Source organism: Dendropsophus ebraccatus, chromosome 1 (genome assembly GCF_027789765.1).
Source record: "Dendropsophus ebraccatus isolate aDenEbr1 chromosome 1, aDenEbr1.pat, whole genome shotgun sequence".
Lineage (NCBI taxonomy): Eukaryota > Metazoa > Chordata > Amphibia > Anura > Hylidae > Dendropsophus > Dendropsophus ebraccatus.
Genome location: NC_091454.1, coordinates 168,692,383 through 168,712,131, shown reverse-complemented (window position 1 = coordinate 168,712,131; position 19,749 = coordinate 168,692,383). Strand labels below are relative to the sequence as shown.

General features: G+C 45.6%; 1 protein-coding gene across 1 annotated transcript in view; it reads right to left on the bottom strand.

The window, feature by feature from the left end:
* The window catches only part of FES (FES proto-oncogene, tyrosine kinase), an 89,452-nt gene that overhangs the window by 6,118 nt on the left and 63,585 nt on the right, over positions 1-19,749 (bottom strand). The window contains exons 13-16 of the mRNA XM_069956652.1: positions 18,946-18,999; positions 18,202-18,320; positions 3,084-3,178; positions 1,144-1,267 (exon numbers count right to left, since the gene is read on the bottom strand). Of these exons, the coding sequence (XP_069812753.1) occupies positions 1,144-1,267; positions 3,084-3,178; positions 18,202-18,320; positions 18,946-18,999 (392 nt within the window). The remainder of the gene's footprint in view (positions 1-1,143; positions 1,268-3,083; positions 3,179-18,201; positions 18,321-18,945; positions 19,000-19,749) is intronic.

The window sequence follows — 19,749 nt, the reverse complement described above, 5'->3', positions numbered from 1 at the left end:
TCTGTCTGTGTGTATATAAATATGGGGGTAAAGATCATAATCGCTCCCCTAATATAATGCTATAGAGAACCATGCATGTTTTCTTACCACCCAGTAGGGAAGCGGCAGGTGCCTCTCTTGCCAAGGGCCCCATTGCAGCTATATGGACTGACTTTATGATACGTATGCTGTAGTCTACTTCCATGGTATATTTTCTGAGATTTCTGGAGGATTACTTGTTTCTTTCAGACAAGCAGATGGATGGTTAAATAACGGCTGTTGTTTAATGACGCTGCAGCATTAGGCTATGTTCACACAACGTACGTTAAGTATTAATGACAGCCGTTGTTGCCGATTTGCAACAACGGCCGTGATTAATACTTAACTTACATTGTGCTGCAGCTAAAGGGAATCCCGACCGGAGTGTATACACATTGTATACGCTCCGGTTGGGATCACTAGCGGCTGCACAAAAAACTGACATGTCAGTTTTCTGCGGCCGCTATTCATTGAATAGCGGGTGCAGAAGACATGTCAATGCACACAATGGGGCATGCAGCTCCGGCTGCCCGCACCATTGTGTGCAACGGTGAATTGGGATGCGGGCGCACATGGATGCACCCGCATCCCAATTCATCAGAAGTGAAGATCATCCAGCCAGTACTGCAGTACCAGCCGGGATGATCTTCAGTAACACCGGCTGTTCTGTGACCCGGCCGGCTCACAAAATGGCAGGTGTTTTAGAGAGTTTGAACATGGCCTTACATGGCTCCCGATCGTACTTTACATTGTGGCCTATGGCTAATTGGAGTGTGGGCACACCCGAATGTGCCCGCATTCCAATTCAAATAAAGTGATGTTCATCAGGCAGATACCATAGTATCCATGTGAACATCAGGCACATTGGCCATTGTGTCTAACAACGGTCGATGTTCATTCATAGTATGAACATGGCCTTAGCATGGATGCATATGGAATACTTGTCAGTGATTACTATTTATTGTTTACTTGTTATAAAAACTTCTTTCTATGTAAGGTACAATGCAGAATAACTCAATCGCTATATCTACCAAGTGATTATGTGAAGCTAAGCCTCATTCATTTTTCCTGATATACTGAGCCTAGGTGTATGAGATACCATGACAATAACCCCTGGGCCTGTACCTGTGAATGCAATGTTTGCTTTCCAAGTATTCCATTCCAGCTGCTGCATTCTCTGACATCCTGATGAGCTCCTTTGTTTTCAGTCTCGGGCCGTCATTCCGTAAAAATGTCAAGAAGTCTCCACCTACAGAAGAACAAGGTTACTGCAGCTGTCTGCAACACTTCATGTACTGAAGTGCAAAATGTATATATTTATAATGCTATCACAAGAAGGAATGAGCCAAGTAAGCCTTAAGGGTCTTCCAATCTCAGCTAAAATTACTATATTTTAAGGACTTGTTAAGTTAAATATTTTTGCAAATACATTCATTTAGCAAAGTTGCCTCCTTCTATATATATATAAACAGCCTGACCGCTGCTGGTTTTATGTGTAATCAGATTTCATTGACAACCATAGAAAAACAGGATTAACAATGACATGAATGTAGAAGCTGCAAGTCGTATGGTGTGCGACATTTTATATAAATTATTAAAGAAAAATAGGCATGGACCATTGGTTTTAGAGCAGAGTGGTGGTCTGTAACCTAGCAACAGTTTTCAGTTTCCTCCTAAACCCCCTGTAATGGCCCGCTGCTCCCTTATATACACTACAGAACAGTCAAGCAAACATTGTACAATGTACAAAGGTAAGCGGATGATGCACCTGCTTAGCTCTGACCAGCCACACTCAAAAATGGGTGCTTAGGGGGACACCCGAGGGCACTAGAATCCCAACAATGTGCTACTTTTAGTTCTAAACAATAAATAGTAAATAGCGCATGAGGAAGGAGGAGCCTGTCCTCCGAAACGTCCGCCGCGAGGTTGGATGGTTTGGACTGAGAGTGGAACACGCCAGCCTGTGAGCATTTGAATTTGTCCTGTACGCGATACCGATTAAAGAAAAACAAGTGAAAGCAAAGTCTGCATCCGTGTGAGTACTCTCCTTGATCATTTGGAGTGAACACTGAAAAGCTGCAACTTTAAGGTATTTCTCGTACACTAGACACATCTTTCTAAAAGTATTAACTACTTTTAGTTCTGTTTGGGTTAAGCTTACTTTACATTTTGTTACCACATTATGTGAATAATCATATCCAAAGAGTATCCAGATGTATTTGTGTATACATAGACAAATAACTAAAACTGGCACAAAATAAAAAGCACTATTTTTTACTACTTTTTTTTACTATCATACTACATAGCTATTTACTAACCTACAGAGAACATTTTTTTAAGCCACTTTCACTTTTTTAAAATTTTTTATTTGCATCACTATGTTTAAGCCAGAATCTGTATGGAACTCACACCGAGAAGAAATGAAACTGAAAAAATTGCAGCTCTTCTGTGTTATGGATTCAAAATACTGAGGCAAAATCCAAATTACTGCCATGTGAAAGTGGTCGCTAATACTTCTGCCTCTGCATTACGGCCACAAGTTCTTCCCCGGCCGGAGGTCTAATGTTCTGAACTGACAGCATCACAAAGGGCTATGACACTTGCAGTTCAAGTATTAGCGGTAACGATGTCCATGCAGCCCTTGCTAAATGATTATCGGGCAGTGTAATAGGCCCAGTAAACAAGGCTAAGGCTATATTCACACACTGTTCTTTTGTGGCCTCCATTTTCACCGCAGAAGATGCCCATCTTTTGATAATTATGGCCGCAAATAATGATCACGATTATTATTTGCAGGCGTAACTATCAAAAGACGGCTGCAAGATGACGAATAACAACTGTGCGCAATACTTTTTGGATGTCAAACATTTCTTTTCAGCAACCTGACCATCCAGTATTTCTTCCCCTGTCTGGTGTCACTTTTGTTGGGGAGAATATGCCTGAACAATCCCCAAAACTGCGCCTATTATCATAGTGAATATTACCACCTTCTGCCACATGATGGCACTGTAACTTCTAGTTTACATGCAGCGTCTTTTGTGAAATAAGAATGTCATTATACTCACCCTGTACTAACTCCATGACAATGTAAATTGGATGTTTCTGAGTACAAACTCCTATTAGTTTGACAATGTTAGGATGACTATATTGCTTCAAAATTCTGTGAAAAAAGACAAATTGTGATGTAGATTAGATGACAAGTACAACCAGCGATATTCATACAAAATAAAACAGCAAATTGAAACAGTTCTTGAAATCACTTTAACAAAATATTTTACTAATATGTCATTAACTATCACACATTTATATACCTATATGAGCTTGTTGAATATAATTTTCCAAATTCTATGTGTTAATATGGAATCTTTGTGGCTTTTCACAAGATCCTGGAATGTGTCAATAGGAATTTGTGTTAATTTGTCCAAAAATAAATGCAAACAAGTTGGGCGCTTATTGGATGAGAAGGTGTGTTCTGCAGTCAGTGCATCTGTTCATCCCAAAGGTGATGGATTGGGTTCAGGTCAGAGCTCCCCCAACCTTGCATTTACGGCCCTTGCATTGTGCACTGGGGCACAGTCATGATGGAACAGAAGAGGGACGAACCCAAACTGTTGCCACAAAGTTAGAAGCAAGAAATTGTCCAAAATATTTTAGTATGCTGAAACATTAAGATTTCTCTTTACTGGAAATAAGGACTCTTGCCCAATTCCTAAAAAAAAAAATCTCATACCAATATTATTATTATTATTCCTCCACCAAGTTTCAGAGTAGACACAAAGCATGCTGGTATGTAACATTCCCAGGGCATTATGCTGCCAAATAGTGAAATGCAAAACATTATTCTGGAGAACAAATACAATATTCCAGTGTCCACACTATTGTACAGCACTCCGGCTGACGCCTGGCATTGTGCATGGTGATCTTAGGCTATTATGCTTCTAATCAGTTAAATGTGCTCATGATCAATAGAATGCGCTGGGGAAAGTGTGTGCTGGTGCCCAGGGGCGTAACTACCCCTATAGCAGCCATAGTGGCTGCTATGGGGCCAGCCGCATCAGGGGGGGCCCCATGGCCTGCTCCTGCAATACACTGGGCCCCCTGAGCCATCATCATTTGCAGCACCTAGTGGCTGAGCTGGTTTTGCAAATGTCTCTTTAACTGTAAGCACGCCTGATCAGCGCTTGCAGTTATGTAGTTATGACTATACTTGACAATTTAGTGGTCAGTCGGGGGGCCCAATCAAAAGTTTGCTATGGGGCCCAGCCATTTCTAGTTACGCCCCCTGCTGGTGCTGTACCCCGGGGTAGCTTGGGGTGGCTGCTGCATGGGTGTAGGGTCACTTGGCAAGGAGTGGTGTTGTAACCCACCCCCTGACAAACAGGCACTGCGTTTGAGGTTTGGATAGCCCAAGTGTGAACTGGTGTGTAGGTGTGGATGCAGAATAAAAGCCACTGGCCTACTGGACTTGGTGATCAAAGTAAATCTGTTCTACACTTGAGACTGAAGTAAAAAATCTACTGTGTCACATATACCTCAGTTGTGCCTAAAGAACATACAAACTAGGAGGTGACCAGAGAGCAGGTTATGGTAGTATGCTTTGGAAGGGTGGGGAGTCAGTCCGTGAGATAGGGGAGGTGGGAGGTTTGGGGTACTGTGTTTGTTTAATGTTCATTGTTGATGGACTGATACTACAATGTACCCAGGACAAGACACTGACATATATACTTTGCCTGGCAATGCTAATACTGTTAAATGTCCAAACTTTGAGGACAGGTACTTATGTTGTTTTAAATATTCCCTTTTCAGGGTGTACAGGATATAAGGAAATAGTGACTCCATCTAAACCCTGCCAAATTGCACAATAAACTGTTGTGTTAAAATATGTATAAAAGCAAAGGAGAACTTTAAATTCACTGGCATGAGAGGAAATTTCACCTAAGTGACTCAAGCATTCCTGGTCTAGAATAATTCCATGCTTCAAGTTTACTATTTCCTAGGACATGAGCAGAACACTTGGACTGAGCCAGAAGTTCTGCATCAAATCTGAAATATTAGTTTAACAGGCCTTCTATTTTCAGTGTGAGCTTGAACGATATATCAGAGTCCGCAAAACAAAGTATAGGAAATTGATGAAACTTTTATTTCCTGTTTATCTATCTAAAAAATACATGTATACATTTCTTTATTGTACTGTAAATGTTACATTAGAGTTGCCTATCCTACCGTAAGACTGGACAGGGAACCAATCAACAACAATTTGGGTAAAAATGTAGCAAAGAAACGATTTTCCTTACATGTGTCTTAAGTGTTTCACATCCAATGCTTGTGCCCCAAAACAATAGTTTAAAGCGAATGCACCACCAGGTACATCACTTTGGTTTTTTTACATGAGCAAACCAGTTGCGGTGTGGAAATGCCGGTGGTGAACTGCCACGCGGTTTCCGCACACGGAGCAAGTCTATTCCCGAGAACCATCCTGTCCCGAAGCACTGGGGGTCCCGTGTGACGATTTCTCCTCCTCTCTGTGACGCGGCTCCATTAATTCTAATGGAACCGTGTCACAGAGGGGAGATTGTCACACGGGGACAGTTCAAAAAAAGGACCGTGCCACCGGCATCCCTGTGCTGGCGCAGGTCTGTTTATGTAAAAAACCCAAAGTGATGTACCTGGCGGCGTATTTGTTTTAATCTTTCCCTGCCCTATATGCTAATAACCTGTTAAGGAAATCCTCTGTAATCATGCTTGCAGCGTCACCGCCCCATGGCTTCCTCAGTGACAATGCAGGCTCCCCATTGGTAATCACACCTACAAACCACCCCGGTTAGGTCTAATAAGCATAGAACCGGTAACGATTAAACTATGTTTTTGGACAAAAGCATGGGATGTGAAGCACTTTAGACACCTGTAAGAAAACATTGCACTAAACTTTTTTATGCTGTATTACCCTAAATTTTGGTGATTGGTTCCCTTTATCTATAGTGAGCCATTTTGGACGCCATGTAAGTGTGCTGGAAACGTTTTCACACAATCTATTATGGTAGTCACAAAAAAAATATGGGGGGGAATTTATCAATAGCAGTGTAGCTGTACCTCAGTCTTACATAAAAACCTCTCCCCCATACCCTACATTTGATTTAGTAAGAGGCAGTAAATCCAATGGATCTGTGGCTGCTGCATGGCAGGCACAGAAAACTACTGCTGCTCCAGTGCCGACATAGATTTCTGCAGGCGTAAATCATGATAAATCAGGCACTGGAGGAGGATTTATAGTGAACTTCTTCCTTACCCCCAGTACATGGTAGACATTTTAGAACCTCTTCTTTTATTGTTGCTATTGGTCATCCACACAACCTTGTTACTTTACTTGTAACATGCTTTAATGACCTCAAAAATTTTCAAAAGTTGGGCTCTTGGTGTTCAGACTCAAGCCAAATGAGTTCCCTATACCTGCTGACTGTGGCAGTGCTTGTTTTATACCAATCTGCTCATATTTTCCATAGAAGCCAAGTTCAAGGTAAATTGGAGCAACATTTTTTAAGACGCGCATTGTGCGTCTTACAAAATTTTACTCCTTTTGCTCTCATTTACCTTACATTTGGCTTCTGTGGATGTAACGCCTGGAGTAGTGGATCCACTGAACCGTCACTAGCGATGGCACTAACCTCACCAGGGAGCGGAGTCTAAGGGGCCGCTGGTTTTCACCAGAGCCCGCCGCAAGGCGGGATGGACTTGCTGCGGCAGGCGACCCCCAGGTCGCTACCCCTGGCTTGGTTGCTAGTGACGGCAGGCGAGGCGTGGCAGGAGCAGTAGGCAGGAGATGGTGCAGGCTGAGGTCTGTAGGCATGATCGCAGGTGGCGGACAGGACTCAGGAACAATGGGCTTGGTGGCATCTGGGCGAACTAGCGCAGGAGCAGAATCAGAAGCAAAGGCTGACTTTAGGCTAGTGAAGGCTTGCTCGGCCTCAGGTGGCCAATGCCTGGGACCCGCCTTCTTCTTAGTGCGACCAGGGTAGAGAAGTGTGGGATGAACTGCCGATAGTGGTTGGCAAATCCTTGGAGGCGTTGGATAGCTCTAAGTCCCACAGGACGTGGCCACTGGAGAACAGCTGAGAGCTTGGCCGGATCCATTTGTAGACCCTGGTCGGAGACGGTATTCCCAAGAAACGGAAGACTGCGCTGATGGAAAACGCACTTCTCTAGCTTGGCGTACAGATGATTGGCCCGTAGTCTTCGTAGGACCTGACGTACTTGTGTCACGTGAGTCTGCTGCTCAGGGGAGAAGACCAAAATGTCGTCAAGATACACAATGACGCAGACATAGAGGAGGTCTCGGAAGATGTCGTTAACGAATTCCTGGAAAATTCTCTGGTGTTGAAAGCGGTCTTCCATTCGTCTCCTTCACGAATACGGATTAAATTGTACGCTCCCCTGAGGTCCAACTTAGAGAAGATCTTGGCTCCACAGAGACGGTCGAATAGTTCAGGGATAAGTGAAAGAGGATAACGGTTCTTGACTGTCACCTTATTTAGGTCCCTGTAGTCTATGCATGGGCGAAGAGAACCGTCCCTCTTCTGCACAAAGAAGAATCCTGCGCCAGCAGGGGACGTGGATTTGTGAATGAAACCCTTCTGTAGGTTCTCCTGGATGTAGGAAGACATAGCCTCAGTCTCGGGCACGGAGAGAGGGTACACCCGACATCGTGGAGGAGAAGTTCCAGGAAGGAGGTCTATGGGACAATCATATGTCCGGTGAGGGGGTAGAGAGTCCGCCTCTTTGGCAGAAAAGAAGTCAGCCAAGTCTTGGTATTCTGCCGGTAGGCCGGGTAGAGGCTTGACGGAGTCAGGTGACGTCACAGAGCACTTGGGCTGAGGAAGCTTCAGACACCGGTTAGGACAGTCCAGACCCCAACTGAGAATCTCCCCGGTTCTCCAGTCTAGCTTAGGGGTATGTAATTGCAGCCAAGGTAGACCCAGCAGGATGTCGGAAGAATGGCGCAAGATGTAGAAGGAGATCTTCTCCTGATGTAAAGCGCCCACCTGGAGGACTAGAGTCTCGCCCGTGACCGAGGAGATAGACAGGGGTCGGGCTAGCTGGATCACGGGTAGCCGCCATCTTTGGACCAAGGTAGCTGCAATGAAACTGCCCGCAGACCCAGAGTCGATGAAGGCAGTAGTCTGGTGAATTTGTCCTGAGGGTGTCTGGATGGAAACTGCCATAGACAATCTTGGAGAGGTGGCATTCACACCTAGGGAGGCCTCTCCTACCGGACCTAGGTGCCAGTGTTTCCCGGGCACTGAGGACGTTGGGGACATCTCTGCCGGAAGTGATCAGAGTCACCGCAATAGAGACAGAGATTCAGCCGGCGAGCCCTCTCATGAGGAGTCAGGCGAACTACTTGCATTGGAACCTCAGGAGTCGACTGGGGTACAGGAGCAACAGGATTCTGGAAAACCGGTGCTAGGCGGTGATGGCGACGGGGCAGGCTTAGTCGCTGTTCTTGCCGGACCTCCTCATCTCTCTCCGAAAATCGGTTGTCGACTCTGGTAGCCAGTAGGATTAGATCGTTCAGAGATGTAGGGAGGTCGCGGGCAGAGAGCACGTCTTTCACCCGACTGGATAGGCCCTTCTTGAAGGTGGCTATTAGAGCGGCCTCATCAGGGCCGGCCTTTGGGGTGTGCGACCTGTGCACTTGCACAGGGCGCCTCACTCCCGGCCAGCTAGGGGGCGCTCTGGCAGACAGAGAGCTGCACTGCACATCTATGGACGTTAGATGTGCTGCCTGTCTGCTGGAGCGCCCTTCCAGCTGGCCGCCTGCCCTCTTTCATGCCTGGTGGGCTTGCTGAGGGCCCCTGCTGGATTGAGGAGGCTCCAGCAGTTGCCAGACATAGGGAAGAGACCGGCTCCATCCTCCCTCCCCCTCCTGCACTCTCCGTGGATGCCCCCCCTCCCTCTCAGCAGCTCCCAGGCTGGACATACCACAGAAGATACAGTGAAGAGCTGTGGCCCCCTCTTCTCTGTCCTGGTCCCCCTCCCCCTGCAGTGATGTCTGCCCCCTCCTTTATACAGCTCTGCAGTCGGTGCAGAAGGTAAGGGGGAAGGCCTGCAGGCTGCAAAGTCATGAGGAGAGGAAGATGGAGATAAGTGCAGGCCTGGAGCCGAGGCCAGCTTGAAAAGTAAGTGTCTGTGAATGTCTGTGTGATGGGCCTGTCTCTGTGTGTGTCTCTGTGTGTACATAGCTCTGTGTGTGTGTGTGTGTGTCTGTGTGTACATAGCTCTGTGTGTGTGTACATAGCTCTGTCATGTGTGTGTCTGTGTGTACATAGCTCTGTCATGTGTCTGTGTGTGTGTGTGTACATAGCTCTGTCGTGTCTGTGTGTGTGTACATAGCTCCGGTGTGTGTGTGTGTACATAGCTCTGTCGTGTGTGTGTGTGTGTGTGTGTGTGTACATAGCTTCGCATGTGTGTGTGTGTGTACATAGCACTGTCATGTGTGTGTGTGTGTGTGTGTGTGTACATAGCTCTGTCGTGTGTGTGTGTGTACATAGCTCTGTCATGTGTGTGTGTGTGTACATAGCTCTGTCATGTGTGTGTGTGTGTACATAGCTCTGTCATGTGTGTGTGTGTGTGTATACATAGCTCTGGCGTGTGTGTGTGTGTGTATACATAGCTCTGTCATGTGTGTGTGTGTATACATAGCTCTGGCGTGTGTGTGTATACATAGCTCTGTCATGTGTGTGTGTGTGTATACATAGCTCTGGCGTGTGTGTATACATAGCTCTGTCATGTGTGTGTGTACATAGCTCTGGCGTGTGTGTGTATACATAGCTCTGTCATGTGTGTGTGTGTGTATACATAGCTCTGGCGTGTGTGTGTATACATAGCTCTGTCATGTGTGTGTGTGTGTGTGTATACATAGCTCTGGCGTGTGTGTGTATACATAGCTCTGTCATGTGTGTGTGTGTACATAGCTCTGGCGTGTGTGTGTGTGTGTGTGTACATAGCTCTGTCGTGTGTGTGTGTGTATACATAGCTCTGTCATGTGTGTGTGTGTATACATAGCTCTGGCGTGTGTGTGTATACATAGCTCTGTCATGTGTGTGTGTGTATACATAGCTCTGGCGTGTGTGTGTATACATAGCTCTGTCATGTGTGTGTGTACATAGCTCTGGCGTGTGTGTGTATACATAGCTCTGTCATGTGTGTGTGTGTGTATACATAGCTCTGGCGTGTGTGTGTATACATAGCTCTGTCATGTGTGTGTGTGTGTATACATAGCTCTGTCATGTGTGTGTGTGTACATAGCTCTGGCGTGTGTGTGTGTGTGTACATAGCTCTGGCGTGTGTGTGTGTATATAGCTCTGTCGTGTGTGTGTGTATACATAGCTCTGTCGTGTGTGTGTACATAGCTCTGGCGTGTATGTGTGTGTGTGTGTACATAGCTCTGTCATGTGTGTGTGTACATAGCTCTGGCGTGTGTGTGTGTGTGTATACATAGCTCTGTCGTGTGTGTGTGTACATAGCTCTGGCGTGTGTGTGTGTGTGTGTGTATACATAGCTCTGGCGTGTGTGTGTATACATAGCTCTGTCATGTGTGTGTGTGTATACATAGCTCTGGCGTGTGTGTGTATACATAGCTCTGTCATGTGTGTGTGTGTGTATACATAGCTCTGGCGTGTGTGTGTGTGTATACATAGCTCTGTCATGTGTGTGTGTGTACATAGCTCTGGCGTGTGTGTGTGTGTATACATAGCTCTGTCATGAGTGTGTGTGTGTACATAGCTCTGGCGTGTATGTGTGTGTGTACATAGCTCTGTCATGTGTGTGTGTGTACATAGCTCTGTCATGTGTGTGTGTACATAGCTCTGGCGTGTGTGTGTCTGTGTGTATACATAGCTCTGTCGTGTCTGTGTGTGTGTACATAGCTCTGGCGTGTGTGTGTATATAGCTCTGTCGTGTGTGTGTGTATACATAGCTCTGTCGTGTGTGTACATAGCTCTGGCGTGTATGTGTGTGTGTGTGTGTACATAGCTCTGTCATGTGTGTGTGTACATAGCTCTGGCGTGTGTGTGTCTGTGTGTATACATAGCTCTGTCGTGTCTGTGTGTGTGTGTACATAGCTCCGGCGTGTCTGTGTGTGTGTATACATAGCTCTGTCGTGTGTGTGTGTGTACATAGCTCTGTCATGTGTGTGTGTGTACATAGCTCTGGCGTGTGTGTGTGTGTGTGTATACATAGCTCTGTCATGTGTGTGTGTACATAGCTCTGGCGTGTGTGTGTGTATACATAGCTCTGTCGTGTGTGTGTATACATAGCTCTGTCGTGTGTGTGTGTACATAGCTCTGGCGTGTGTGTGTGTGTATACATAGCTCTGTCATGAGTGTGTGTGTGTACATAGCTCTGGCGTGTATGTGTGTGTGTACATAGCTCTGTCATGTGTGTGTGTGTACATAGCTCTGTCATGTGTGTGTGTACATAGCTCTGGCGTGTGTGTGTCTGTGTGTATACATAGCTCTGTCGTGTCTGTGTGTGTGTACATAGCTCCGGCGTGTCTGTGTGTGTGTATACATAGCTCTGTCATGTGTGTGTGTGTGTACATAGCTCTGTCATGTGTGTGTGTGTGTGTACATAGCTCTGGCGTGTGTGTGTGTGTACATAGCTCTGGCGTGTGTGTGTGTGTATACATAGCTCTGTCATGTGTGTGTGTGTACATAGCTCTGGCGTGTGTGTGTGTACATAGCTCTGGCGTGTGTGTGTGTGTGTGTATACATAGCTCTGTCATGTGTGTGTGTCTGTGTGTGTACATAGCTCTGGTGTGTGTGTGTGTGTACATAGCTCCGGCGTGTCTGTGTGTGTGTGTGTACATAGCTCTGTCATGTGTGTGTGTCTGTGTGTGTACATAGCTCTGGCGTGTGTGTGTGTGTACATAGCTCCGGCGTGTCTGTGTGTGTGTGTACATAGCTCTGTCATGTGTCTGTGTACATAGCTCTGTCATGTGTCTGTGTGTGTATAGATAGCTCTGTCGTGTGTGTGTGTGTATAGATAGCTCTGTCATGAGTGTGTGTGTGTACATAGCTTTGGCGTGTATGTGTGTGTACATAGCTCTGTCATGTGTGTGTGTCTGTGTGTGTACATAGCTCTGTCATGTGTGTGTGTCTGTGTGTGTACAGAGCTCTGGCATGTGTGTGTGTGTACATAGCTCTGTCATGTGTGTGTGTGTGTTTGTATAGATAGCTCTGTCATGTGTGTTTGTGTGTACATAGCTCTGGCGTGTGTGTGTGTGTATAGATAGCTCTGTCGTGTGTGTGTGTGTGTGTGTGTGTGTACATAGCTCTGTCATGTGTCTGTGTGTGTACATAGCTCTGGCGTGTGTGTGTGTGTATAGATAGCTCTGTCATGTGTGTGTGTGTGTGTGTGTGTGTGTGTACATAGCTCTGTCATGTGTCTGTGTGTGTGCATAGCTTTGGCGTGTGTCTGTGTGTACATAGAAGAAGACATTTAAAGAGAACCAATTAGCCCAATTGAGCTGATATGGTTCCCAGGAGCGCTGTATGAAGCTCCTGCAGCAGCCGCAGGACATACCGGCCGCAGTTGCTGCAGAATATTTATACTGGAGAAAAATGAGTTATATTCCCCAGGCGCACAACAGGCAGAAGCGGGAAGGTAGTCATCTGGGCGGAGGCAGGAGAGGCCAGTAACATACCTCTCTTCCTGTCAATCATCCCTCCGAGCGTGCTGACAGGCAGAGAGTGGTGACTAGACACAGACGGTGAGCCACCCAGGTGACTACCTCCCTGCCTCTGCCTGTCACGCACCAAGAGAATAAAACGTGTTTTTCTCTGGTATAAAGCTTTTGCAGCAGCCGCGGCCAGTAAGTGCCGCGGCTGCTGCAGGAGCTTTATACAGCGCTCCTGGGAACCATATCGCCCAATTGGGTTGATTGTTTCCCTTTAAGTTTCATTTCCACTTTGCTGATAGACTGCAGATTTTATGCACTCAAACCTGCAGAAAATCCTTAGTGTACCGGCCCTTGTATGAATAGACCCTTGGCGTGGAGGCTTATGTGTGTGTCTGCATGTACTGTGTGTCTGTCTGTGTGTATTTGTGGGTAGCTGTGTGGGGGGCTGGGGTGGTAGTTTGGGGAGCTGAGGGTGGTAGTTGTTTGGGGGCTGGGGGTGGTTATTGTGTGTATGGCTGGAGGGGGTAGATGTGTGAATGGCGGAGGGGTAGTTGCATTTATGGCTGGGGGGCAGAGTAGTTGTGTGTATGGCTGAGGGGTAAGGTAGTTGTGTTTTTGGCGTGGGTAGTTGTGTGCATGGCAGGGGGGTCGGGTGATGGGTGTTGTCTGGAGGGCAGGAAGCTTTATGTTACTTTAAAGGTGTCGGGGGGGGGGGGGGGGGGGGGCGCCGAAAGAAAGGTTTCGCACAGGGCGCCATTTACCCTAAGGCCGGCCCTGGGCCTCATTCCAGTCTGATTCAGCTGCCAGGGTGCGGAACTGGATGGCGTAGTCACCAACAGAGGAGCTCCCTTAAGAGAGGTTGAGGAGAGCAGTCTCAGCTGAAGCACGGGCAGGTTCCTCAAAGACGGAGCGAAACTCGGCCAGGAAGGTTCGGAGATTGGCAGCAACAGGATCATCTCGGTCCCACAGCAGCGTGGCCCAGGCCAGAGCTCTACCCTCCAATAGGCTGATGATGAAAGCCACTTTAGAGTGCTCGGTGGGAAACTGACTACTTAAAAGTTCAATATGCATGGTGCATTGAGTCAGGAATCCCCTGCACAACTTGGGATCGCTTCCATATTTACTTGGGAGAGCCAGTCGAAGTCTCGAAGAGGCTGCAGGAGGTGGTGAGCGCTGAGCTGTAGTATGCTGCTGTAAGGCGGCAGTCAGTTGCTGGATCTGCTGCGACTGTTGCTGGATTTGTTGAGCCTGTTGAGCGACCACTCTGGCTACGTCACGGAGATCAGGCACCTCGCCGGGATCCATGGTTGGAGCCTACTGTAACGCCTGGAGTAGTGGATCCACTGAACCGTCACTAGCGATGGCACTAACCTCACCAGGGAGCGGAGTCTAAGGGGCTGCTGGTTTTCACCAGAGCCCGCTGCAAGGCAGGTTGGACTTGCTGCGGCAGGCGACCCCCAGGTCGCTACCCCTGGCTTGGTTGCTAGTGACGGCAGGCAAGGCGTGGCAGGAGCAGTAGGCAGGAGATAGTGCTGGCTGAGGTCTGTAGGCGTGATCGCAGGTGGCAGACAGGACTCAGGAACAATGGGAAGGCAGGGGGCAGGAACTAGGGACAAGGACTGCGGACAGGAACAAGGAACAAGGACTAAGGACAGGAACAACAGGGAGCTGGGCCAAACGCTATGGGAAGCATGCAGAGGCTCCAACACCTGTAGTGGGGCAGGGCTGGAATATATAGCGAGTGATTAATGCAACTAACCAATTAGGGGTGGACTGGCCCTTTAAATCTGAGACAGCCGGCGCGCGCGCCCTAGGAGGCGGGGACGTGCGCCCCGGCCGGCACAGATGGAGACAGGAGCGGGGCGAGGTAAGGCGCCCCCCCAGGGCTGAACAGGTAGCAGCGCCGGGTCCCTGCACAAGGACCCCGGCGGCTGCATGGGGCAGAGGGAGGTCGCGGCGGCGGCCCGGAGCACGGGACACCGCCGCGGCCGTGACAATGGAAAATATGAGCAGACTGCACTTTTTGTTTACATGTTTGAAACTTCCCTGATGGGCATTCTGACAAATATGTAAAAGTTGACATGGAAGTACATACAGTAATATGTGGAAGAGAAAGAGCTGCTAAGACCACAGAGGTAAGGGCAAACACAGCCAGACAGTAAGCTATGTAAATTCCCTTAACTTGTGGTTGGCTCTGCAGATGCAGAGACCCAGCGGGCCTCAAGGAGGAAACAAAAAGCCAACCACAGGACCGGTGAGAGGTGGATATCCACCATTTACTATGTATACTAAGTAACAACTAAAATATCATTATTAAAACGAGTTATAAAAGATCTCAATTAATATTATCAACAAGGATCATGTTTGAAACTATGGAGACAAAAAATTTCTGCGATTGATACGCAGACAGACATAATAAATAAAGATGAGCGAACCTTGAGCATGCTTCAGTCCATCCGAACCCGGTCGTTCGGCATTTGATTAGCGGTGGCTGCTGAAGTTGGATAAAGCCCTTAGGCAATGTGGAAAACATGGATATAGTCATTGGCTGTATCTACGTTTTCCAGACAACCTTGGAGCTTTATCCAACTTCAGCAGCCACCGCTAATCAAATGGTGAACGATCGGGTTCGGATGGACTTGAGCATGCTCGAGGTTCGCTCATCTCGAATAATGAACCAATTCTATAAGATGGACAAGTATTGATTAACCATTTCCAAGCACAGCATAAGGAATGCACAATTAACTATGTACAACAAACGGTTAAAAATAAGACACCAAAGCAAGGGCCCTGCAAAGCCGCAAGTGTATAAATACACACAACTATATGAAAGACAAGTTCTATGTATGTTCAATATAAAGTTCAATATAAACTACACTACATACACTATATTACTAAATTATATCATTTTATGGTTTGAATCTATTTGTTTTTAATGTTTTTAATGTATGCTAAGTAGAGATGAGCGAACCTCGAGCATGCTCGATTTTATCCGAACCCGAGTGTTCGGCATTTGATTAGCGGTGGCTGCTAAAGTTAGCTAAAGATCTAAGGTTGTCTGGAAAACATGGATACAGCCAATGACTATATCCATGTTTTCCAGACAACCTTAGAGCTTTATCCAACTTCAGCAGCCACCGCTAATCAAATGCTGAATGCCCGGGTTCGTATTAAATCGAGCATGCTCAAGGTTCACTCATCTCTAATGCTAAGATTATATATGTGTCAGGTATCACACATTTACTAACTATATATATGAATATTACTACTGTATATACACAATCTTGAAGGGAGAGCCTACCATTATTGTCCTTATAATTGTCTGGTATCTAGGTGCAAACCAGGTAGTGCACTGGTAATACACCTTCACTCTACCCATTTATAACAGAAGGTCCAGCTCACACCCCATTGAAAGTCTATACGAATATTTCATTTTGTTGTTACCTCCTGCCATAGCTTGTAAAACAATGTAACACTAATGCCCCTGAGAGACTCTTTAAAGGGAAACTAAGAGCAGATTAGAAGACTCTAACCTGCTATTATGCTCCCATAAGGCCGAAGATGCTGAGAATGAATTATCTTACTCGCTGAAAATGCAGATAATTTTCTTACCTTTACCATTAGTCCTGTTTTCGTTAGAGGACAACTCCCGCGGGACCCCCCCCCCCCCCCAAAAAAAAAACAACACAGACCCACACAGACACCATCACTCCGGTGACGATCGCCACTCGAATCGTCCGCCGTCCGCCTCTCCGTCAAGGCCGTCCGCCGTCTTCCGGGTCCAGGGGATGGAAAAGGCTGCCAGTGCGCTTGTGCACCGGCAGCCTTTTCATTGGCTGGAGCGCATAACATGGCTTCCAACAAGCTCAGCCAATCAGGGCTGAGCAAGCTGTAAGCCATGTAAGTAATAAGTATAATTTCTTTAACTTCCGGGGGGGGGGGGGTCCGAAAGTGGCGGAATGGGGGCCAGACCGGGTATTTAACCACATTACAAAGTTGTCCTTTCAATCCTGTTTTTTATTAAAATGTTAATTAGTCTGTTTGGTGTACTGGGGGCAATACTTTAGCCCTCAGTGCACCAATCCAGCCCCTCAGCCCGGCCTATGGAATGAATACTGTGGTGGTGCTCTGCAGTGGTGGTGCTCTGCAGTGATGGCACTCTGGTTACTCATCACTGCAAAGGGCTGGATATTGACAGTGGGTGGATCGGTGCACTAAGGCCTGTAGTAGCTCCCACATGCACCAAACTGACTTACAGATTAATAGAAAACAGGATTGAAAACTACCTTCATTCTCATGGTCCCAGTTTTATGGGAACCTAATAGCAGGTTTTAACCTGCTGTTAGTTTCCCTTTACAGTGCAATTCTAAACAATTCCAAAACTGCACTTTGAGACTATGTTCACACTATATACAAAAAACAGAAAAGGCATCCGCTTTTTCTATTTAAAAAGCCATCCGTTATTGCCTCAATTTAATTGACTTCAATGACTGCAATGCATTGACGTCATTGGAATGATGGATATCCAATGCACACAATGTATAAAAGAACGGATGTTGCCTGGGTGGCCATCAAAATAATGATCATGCCAATTATTTTCAGATGTCTTTTGCACCGTTATTTTTTAATTGCTCACACACAGTTTTTCTTTTTTCACTGTTCTTACTATTAAATTCAATGGACTTTTCAATTAAAGACACACCCGAAGGGCAATTAGTAATCCCAAACTAGAATAATATACCAACAGCCGTCATTGCACTGACGGGCAGCCAGACAGATAAATGACAGATGTAAAAATGTCAAGGGAACATAGCCAATAAATTGCCATCAAGACAACCCAACTCTCAGTACACTATACTAACTAATAAATAACTGCAGATCAAATTTTTAACACATATCTACCTTTGGATGACATCTGTCAAACTTGTTTATGTTACAAAAAAATATCTTTTCAAATGCACAGAAAGGAAAGCAGAAGCTGGTGCTAGAAGATATGAAAATAAGGGTCTAATATTGCATTAGTTCCTCCATACATTACATGGCGAGCTGCTGGGATTGCTATTTACATGCCATGTGTTCTGGTTCCCTATTTCTTCTCATTTGGTTAAATAGTAACTTGCTTGACAGGAGGAGTAGATGTTAGATGACAAACACTGGCGGAAACCTTTGTTATATGTGTCTTATGCCATTTTCCAGGAGCAGCAATGTGTTTTTGTACAGACCCAGACCTGACAGCCTGTTCAAGTCTATATGGCACTGGTGAAAAATGAATCAATATTAAAGTGTCCAGTGACTGTAATCTCAGCACCTAATGACTCTACATGCTGTTACTGTGTCAGATCAATGAGCGCTGCCTGGATGTGTCAGTAAGGCTATAGCAATTGAAGGAAATTAATAGACGTGGAAAAGGGAAAAGGAACAACTTGCCTGGAACACTGCTTTGTGTCTATAAAGGAAAATCTAATTAAATTCTATACAGTTAGAACAACAGCAATCATTGTCCTTACCTGGCTTCAGACAGAAACTTGTCCTTTAAGTCTGGTGGCAAAGTTTCCCTACAAGTTTTAACCGCAACTGGTGTGTTGTCAGCACGAAGGCGTCCACTGAATACCTCCCCAAAATTACCCTGTATGAGAAATAACAACCAGAAATTAATAACAACAAAAGAATCTTGGATATTGCCCTGTAATATCTCTAAAGGGTCTTTTACACTTGCTGATTATGAGCCAGGAGTGTTGCTAGAAACGCAATACAATACTTTTATAAAAAAGACTTCTCCTTTAACATGGGGAGCATGCAATACACTATGGGGGAGGGAAGAATTATCCCCAGTCTCATGATCCAGAGGTGCATGCCTCTCAATAAATCTGGTGAATCAGAGGCAGCCCTGTTGCACTCTTTTAGAAATCTACACCAGCTCTTCTTTGTACAAAAATCTGCAACTTTTTGCCAGTGTACGCCAAGCGCCAGTGTGATCAATCCTCCCTATATCTCTAGGATTTTTATATATTTGGGCACCAATGGGAAGATGTACTTTTCAAATAATTAATTCCACAATGGGCTCAGTAATAAGCTTTACACTTGATAAAGTTTTTGATATAACACATTTAATTGAATCCTGTTGTTTTAATTAAGCTTTTGTTTATTCTTTTGCTGTTTGCTTTGTTCCAGTGCAGCGTTATTAGTAGCTGCCATTGATATGATGTATTCTAATGAGTTAGAACGAAATTAAAAAGCTTTGTGTTACACACCCGTCCAATCCTTTCTCCTAAGATAACTTCTTCATGCTCCAGCACCCATTTATCCTGTTTTGGAAGAAAATAAGAGTAAATATTATTATATCGGAACGCCATCTGAGGATACATTGTAGAGCTACATCTCTGAATATTACTATCTTATTCTGGTCTGATATCTTTAGGTTTTTTTTAATTCCCTGACATTCTACCAGCAGTTGTAAATTATAATTTTAATTTCACATTGCAACATTTTATATACTGACGAGAGAGAAAACAACGCATTTAGAAGGAAAACACATTTTATCATTGTGAGGCTTAATGATTCTACTAAACAACCAATAGATCGTGACTCATTACAAAGGATGATCAAGCAATATTTCTTGTGGTTGACTAAAGGAAACGAAAAGATAATGAATTAGGGAGAATGAAATGATATATAAGTAAATCTCCTGAAAGATAAGTCAATATCTCATTCCTATTCTTGCTATATCTAGATACTGAGTGCTATTGGCTGTCATTGCTTGTCTCAGTAAAGGGGAATAGTTCATTAAGAGTATGAGAGTGACACCAGCACTCCATATTTCCACATGGCTAATCCCTATGTAAGCGGCAAAACTGTAGGGGGCTGAGCTTGTCATGTGGCATGACACATCAGGATGTGTTATCTATGCCTTTACATTATAGTATAGGTAGATCTGTAGGGTAATTATCACCACAAAGAGAATCCTCGGCCCTTCCCAACAATAAACGCTTGAAGATCAGAAAGTCACGTATGAATAGTGGCCAAATGGAGCATTTTACTGACGGTGCTTAAACATA